Source organism: Alligator sinensis, unplaced genomic scaffold (assembly GCF_000455745.1).
Source record: "Alligator sinensis unplaced genomic scaffold, ASM45574v1 scaffold840_1, whole genome shotgun sequence".
Lineage (NCBI taxonomy): Eukaryota > Metazoa > Chordata > Crocodylia > Alligatoridae > Alligator > Alligator sinensis.
In genome coordinates, this window is record NW_005842643.1 from 741,022 (window position 1) to 748,414 (window position 7,393).

The 7,393-nt window shown below is 45.5% G+C and overlaps 1 protein-coding gene across 7 annotated transcripts in view; it reads right to left on the reverse strand.

The window, feature by feature from the left end:
• Positions 1-6,104, reverse strand: part of FAM3B (family with sequence similarity 3 member B) — a 29,483-nt gene extending 23,379 nt beyond the window's left edge. For 4 of the 7 annotated variants that reach the window (XM_025215409.1, XM_025215408.1, XM_014524644.2 and 1 more), the window contains exon 1: positions 5,964-6,080. In XM_025215409.1, the coding sequence (XP_025071194.1) occupies positions 5,964-5,994 (31 nt within the window). In that variant the 5' untranslated portion in view covers positions 5,995-6,080. Of the gene's footprint in view, positions 1-5,379; positions 5,734-5,963 lie in introns of those variants that run through there. The other 3 variants (XM_006033591.3, XM_006033590.3, XM_006033592.3) reach the window with 2 other exon arrangements.
• Positions 6,105-7,393: the final 1,289 nt, after the last annotated feature.

The following is a 7,393-nucleotide window of genomic DNA, read 5'->3' on the forward strand; positions in this document are numbered from 1 at the left end:
GGGGGGGGGGAGCAGTGGCACTGGGGGAGGGAGCTATGGGGGGGGGGGGCTCTAGCCCACCCCATAGCACCCCCCCCCAGTGCTGCTGCTGCCTAACCTGCCCCCACTGTAGCCCCAGCTCAGGTCCCTGGCCAGAAAGAGCCTGGTGCTGGCCCCAGCCTCAGCAGTAGCCTGCCAACGCCCTGTGCACATACCCCCCATGGCTCCCCCGGGGTATGCATAGTGGTGGGATCTGCCCCCCACCTCTGTGCACCCCCTTGAATGAGCCACTCGTAGCTCTGGCCCGTGCCCTGCTTCAGCCCGTGCCCCACCCCGGCTGGGCAGATCCTGTCGCTGCCTCATTCCCACTCCCTCCCTCTCTGTGGAAGCCTCAATCTGCACACACCATGCCCTTTCCCCTCCCAACAGAGTTACCAGCTGGACACTGTTCTCCAAGCTGCCAGGCTGCATATCAGCCATTGGATCAGTATCAGCCAATATGGCTTATTAATAATTGGCCATTGGTATTGGCCCCAAAAAATCAGCCATTGTTAATAATCACCCATTGGTGATGACCCAAAAAAATCTTTATTGGTGCACCCTTAAAGACCACCACTGTTTCAGATGCATGATACCCTTACCTATGTAAATATGCCCATTTTACAAAATAAGAAACTATGATCGCCACTGAAATACAGCCATTTTAGGGTGTTGGAAAGGATGTAAAGGACAGGGAAATATTGTCCTTAGAGCAACACAGCTACAACCAAAAACCCAGCAACATGGAAGATATTTTCTGTATGTAAATTCTGCTTAGGTTGTCCTGACAAGTTACTTCATCACAAAGCCCATATGCTAGGACTTTGTAGCAATCTCAGCAAGCTAAGCCCTATGGAAAAAGTGATTTTAAAGTACATAAGCTAAAATGTGCTTTTTATAATATATAAACACTAACACCATGTAAAGTTGGCATTTTGGTTTCTGCGATTATAAATGTCTTTTCAATTAAAATGTTTTGCTTTCACTTCAACTTCAAAACTGTGCCATGAAACTAAAAAAAATAAAATAAAACACAGATGGAAGCAATGGGAAAACATTTTGCTTTAGAAGGATTTAAGTGCAGCAAGTAGGTGAGATGGATAGGACTCATGGACACCATGAAGTACAAAAAATTCATTTTCTTTGGAAACTGAGATCTAAAAGTGCCACTGAACACAATAGTGTGCTAATATGAAAGAGAAGAACCTTGAATCTGGTTATTATGCAGGGCATTTTCGATATCATTATTGAAAATGTTCATGCTGCTCATTTAAATTCCAGGCTGTTAGCATGGTATAATCTGACAGCAGGTTTGTGTTAATTTTAGCCACCAAGAAATCAATCTGTGATTATACTAATAAAGTAAGTGAAAGGAAGTTTTCACTTCATAAAAAAGTACTGACTTTCTTTTATGCACCCCCTTTCAAGAGAAATGCAATTAAATGATTTAGGGGTTTGGGTTGTAACCATGTTGGTCTAAGGACATAGGCAGACAAGGTTCCTTGGGTGAATTTGATATCTTTTATTAGACCAACCCAGATGGTTGGAGAATAGTTATTAAGCAAGCTTTCGGGTTCAAAAACCCTTCGTCAGGCTAAGGAAGTTTCAGCAGTTGGTGTGTGCTCTTCCTGGATGGAATGAAAAGTAAACAAGCCAGGGGCTGGGCTGGGGAGTCAGCTGCCAAGCAGATTATAATTATATATAATTAAATGATTTAAGCATCTACTCCTCCAGACACATCTCGAGTACCATGCCCTTTATTACAGCTCATTTTTCTTCAAGACTGAAAACTCAAATATAGATGAGACTGTAGCAGAGATCTCTCTCTAAGTGTTTCCACTGAAATAGGGGGAGCTATAACAGAAAAACTAGGTGAATTAGCACCGACATTTAGCTTTGATGGTAGGTCAAATATGAAGAAAAAAAAGAAAGGACCCAACAACAGCTACAAGCATCTATGCAAGGAAGAATGCTTTCCTAATTAGTACTATTGCATCTGGCGAGGAAAATAAAATAAAATAATGGAAAACTGCATCCAAGTTGCAAGAAGCATAACTAGTTGTTCTTTCTCTTTCGTTCTACAATAAAAGTAAATGAATGTCTCAGGTGCGGTCATTTAATTCCTGACGTAGGAGTGTTCACCACAGTATTTAAACCCATTTGCTTAAAAAGAGAACTTCTGACAATTCTAGTTTACATGCCAAAATTCTTTACTAACTACTCTCTACTTCCTGGTTATTTGGAGGTTGTTCTAACTTCACCACATTCACAGCAGAGCTCTGAACTCTGCAAGTTAAGACCTGTACCTAACTATCAAATACACTGAAATATGTATGAATATGAAGACAAGGTTCCTTGGGTGAATCTGCTATCTTTTATTAGACCAACCCAAATAGTTGGAGAATAGTTATTAAGCAAGCTTTCGGGTTCAAAAACCCTTCGTCAGGCTAAGGAAGTTTCAGCAGTTGGTGTGTGCTCTTCCTGGATGGAATGAAAAGTAAAGAAGCCAGCAGCTGGGCTGGTATGCATACAAGACAGGTAGTCAGTGAAGATGTAGATTGAGGAGTTAATGGGTGAGAAACAGGATGGGGAGAGTGGGGGGGGGAGAGCGAGAGAAGGGGGATGAAAGTGGAGAGATACCTGGGGAGTCAGATGTCAGGCAGATTGTCATATGAATATGAAAACTTTTAATCCACACATAGTGCACACTTTTTCATCGGTCCAACGTTAAAAAGAGCAATTTAAAGAGTTTTCAGAAGGACTTCACACATTACACAACAATCAACAACTCCCTGCAAATCTAGCATAATGTAACTGACAGGGAAATGGAACCACACAAAAATACCCTTTCTGTTACTGAGCCAACATGACTGACTCTAAATAGGTCAAAAGCTGAAATGTAGCCATGGAATTTTAATCCTGAATGTCTCTTTCCCGTATTGAAAATGTAAAGATCCAGTTTACAAATACAGATGGGTATAAGTCACAGCTGTTCCCTCCTATCAAAGTGGCAGAAACTTATAAGTTAAAAAAAAAAAAAAGACCCCCTAAAATTTATCTCAGAATTTTTTTCTTTTGTTGTTGAGTTTGGGATTGATTTGGTTAAAGTTTTGTAACAGACTTTGGGTTGAAAAAACGAGTATGTTGAAGTGCACTGGTATCTCAAGGATATACAAATATAACAAAATAGAAACATAATAGAAAATAAGCAAAAATAGAAAATAAGCAAAAATAGTTTATTTTCTACCTTTGGGAATTTTTTGTCATCTTTACTTTTCCCTGAGCCTGAGAAAGGGCATGTGTGCTTGAAAGCTTGCAGAAAAAGATAATTATTTTTGCGAGTTCTCATTTGGTCTAATAAAAGGTATCGTCACTGAACCAAGAGTTCTAGGGTTTTGCATTTCGTTTTGTCTCAGACCAACATGGCTACCAAATACATCCCTGAATACAGAAAATCATGGAAGACCTAACTAATTAAGAGCCTGAGAACTCTCTTGTTACATTTGTGCGTTTTACTTGCATACCCTAGGTTTTTTAATTTTTCCAATTTGCACCTTCTAATATTTGAGGGAAACATTTACGAAGTGAATCACATCGTATGGACCTATAAGCACTGGCTTATTTTGGATTGGGTCATTATTACTAGAATGCTTTTGCGGGTAAGCAAGGTCAGTTTTGAGGACAGCTGCACAAATCTCTCTCTTTCCTCTGTCCTGGAGCTAGAACTTTGTCACCACAGATGGCAAATACATGAATTATTGTGTAATTTCTCATCCACATACTGCCACTCCTTGTTCATGATGGAACTCCCTGCATGTAGCTCTCAGGGAAGAGCTTTGAAGACAGCAGGTTAAATTCCAACCCATATGAACATACTTATCTGGGTGGATTCTGAGATGCTTGTCAAAGTCTTTCTAGACTACGTATGCTAGTGGTGAACAGAATGACAAGGCACCCTGCTACATGTTCTAGCTAGAAACCAGCTAGAGTTGTTACACATTTTCAAGCACTGATTTTATAGCTGGTTGGCTCTTTTTAGTGTTGGGCAGTCATTTTATCATGTGATAATTACTTTGCATCTGTGACCAGTCTAAATTCATTGTGCAATTTACCAGTTTGACTGTGTGACAAGTTCTTTGCGCTTGTGGTCAGTCTTACTTTGCAGCTGTGACTGGTCTAAATTTATTGCACAATACAGTGAATTTTATAAGTACTTTGCACATGCAATCAGTCTATATTTATTGCACAATTCACCAGTTAACTATATGATAAATACTTTGTACCTGTGCCTAATCTTAATTTGCATGTGCGGCTGGTCTAAATTTATTGCAGGATTCACCAGCTCAATAAGTGTTTTACACTTATATCTGGTCTTACTTTACAGGTGTAACTGTTCTCAATGTATCGTGTGATTCACTACTTAACTGCATAATAAGTATGCTGGGCTTGGGGCTGGGCTTACTTTGCACCTGCGACTGGTCTAAAATTTATTGTACGATTTACCAGTTCATAGTGTGATAAGTACTTGGGGCTGCTCTAAATTTATTGCGTGATTACCCAATGAACTGCGCTATGCATGAATTTTGTTGCTGAGGCCAAGGAAGCAAAGACCGAAAAGCATTTCCAAAAGGCTGGAACTTCCCCCAAAACCTCAGGCCACCTTGCCCTGCTCTGAAGCATTTTTCTACCATTAGCAGTGGGGATTCCCAAGGGAGACACAAACCCGGGTTCAGCAAAGTGCCTACACTCACTGAGCAGCTGGCTCCAGCAAGGGAGCCAAGTAAAGGAGCCAAGCTGGCGAAGCTGCCACTGAAGTGCTGGGCTAAGGGAGAAGTAGAGCCGAGCCTGCACTGCCCAATTTGAACGATGCCCCTTTCCCCAATTGTGCCCCTTCCGTCTTAGGCTAGGGGCCCCCAGTGCTACCTCTACACCTATCAGGCCTGACTCATGCTAGCGTCTCTACACAGAAATGAGGGTTGGAAGGGACCTTAGGAGGTCATCTGGTCCAACCCCCTGCCCCAAGCCCCAACCAAAAGAAGGACCTCTCACCCCAAGCCAAGTTCCAACACCTCCCACTTGAAAAGAAGTGCCACAAACTACATGGAAGAAATGCAAAACTCTACAACTCTTGGTTCAGAGATGACACCTTTTATGAGATCAACTAAGACATCGCAAAAAAATGATCTCGCTTTTAAATTTTTCTGCGATGTCTTAGTTGGTCTTGTAAAAGGCATCATCTTTGAACCAAGAGCTTCTCAGTTTTGCATTTGTTTTGATCTCAGACCAACACAGCTACCACATACATCCCAGAAACGACACGGAGCAGCGACATCAGTTTGTTATACCCTCCCATAATCATACCATAGTTTCTTCAGTGGTCAAACCCATAAGGACAGCACACACAGGGGCCAGGAGCCAGATGCCTGTCTGCGGCAAAGCTCCAAGCAGGACCATCCCCAATTAGATCATCCCAGCCAGGGCTTTGTCTAGCCGGGTCTTGAAACCTCCAAGGATGGAGAGTCCGCCACCTCTCTGGGTAACCTGTCCCACTGCCTCTCCACCCTCCTAGCGAGAGAGCTTTCCCTAAAATCCAATTTAAACCTCCCTTTGCTGCAACTTGCGCCCGCTGCTCTGGCATCTGCCCGCACTGAGACCCATCCAGCTCCGTCCTCTTCGGGGCCCTCCTTCACGTAGTTAAAAGCTGCTATCAAATCCCCCCTCTGCCTTTTCTTCTGCAGACGAAACCAGCCCAGCTCCCCCCAGCCCAGGGGCCGGGAAGCCGAGGGGAAGAGAGAGGAGAAGGAGGCGCCTCACCTCCCCCCGCCCGCCCGATGGGGAGCAGCAGGGGCCAAGCCCGACCACCAGCAAGCCAGCCCACCCGCGCTGCAGGACGGAGCCTGTGACCCGCCCCCTCCCCATCGCAATGGCAATGGCAATACCCATACCCCGCAACTCACTGCCAGCGACCGGGCGCATGGTGCCTCCTTCCCGGCGGCAGGAAGCGCGCAGGCTCCGTGCACCTGCCGCCCACAGCCGAAACAGCGCAGGGCCGTGCGGGCTGCTCCCGCGCCCGCCTTCCCGCCACGCCCCGCCGCCGGCAGACACACAAGCCGGTAGTTGCCGTGACCCACCCTGGCTTCGGCCACGCGCTCCCAGTAGCTCAGGAACACCCCCCAACCCACCGGGAACCCCCTCTGCTAACGGAGGAACCCCCCTAACCCCGTGGGAACTGGTAGCAGAGGGGGGCTCCCCCCCAAACCCACCAGGGACCCCCACTAGCAACTGAGGGGCTCCCCCCAAACCCACTAGCAACCTCATCTAGTAACTGAAGGACCCCCCCAAACCCACTACAGACCCCCTAACCAAGGACCCTGTAAAAACACCCTGCGTTTTGGGGATCCCCAAAACTCAGGGACCCCATAAAACCTGTCAGGGATGCCCAACACCCCAGGAACCTCCCCAAACCCACCAGAGACCTTAGTAGCTCAGGGCCCCCCACAGACCCACTGGGGACCCCCCTAGTAACTGAGACCCTCCAAAACCCATCAGAGTGCCTCAGGCATCCCTCCCAAAACCCACCAGGACCCCCAGGGACTCCCCAAACCTGCCAGGGACTCCCAATCGCTCAAGAACCCCCCCAAAGCAAACAGCTCCCCACGCTCCCAACTGGGACCTTGCCAAAGCTGCCAGCCCCACCACACCCCAACTGCATCATTTCATCCAGGAAGAGCACACACCAATGCAGAAACCTCCTCAGCCTGACGAAGGGGTTTTGAACCCAAAAGCTTGCTTAATAATTGTTCTCCAACTAATTAAGTTGGTCTAATAAAAGATATCAGATTCACCCAAAGAACCTTGTCTGCCTAGAAAGGTATAGGACACTTTTTTTGTTGTTGCAGGGAGTGGGGGGAAGGGGAGGGAAGTTGCATTTCACCTCAGTGGTTCTGAACCTTTTCAGACTGGAGGGATCCTTCATGAGACTTAAGGCCTCCCTCAGAAAAATATCCGCTCTTAGTTTTCACTCATTTTTTGAGTACTGAAAAATGCTAGAACAATTCTTCTGTTGCAAAGAACAGAGAAAGACCACAAGAAGTCAGACTGTTTTTAATCCAGTGAATTCCTAGGAAAAAATCTCTGGGTTTATCTTGTGAATCATGTTGGCACACCTAATAGTGCTAACATAGCATAACACCCTGCGGCATCCTTGAAATGATGTCAAGGCACAGTGGGTGCCATGGCACCATGGTTGAGAATCAGTTTTTCTTTTCTTTTCTTTTCACCAATTGTTAGTGTGTAGCACCTCTCAAATCATCATGGGCAGTGATAGGGACTTGAACCTACTGACATTCAAGGGTACCTCCCACTTGTCTCTTGG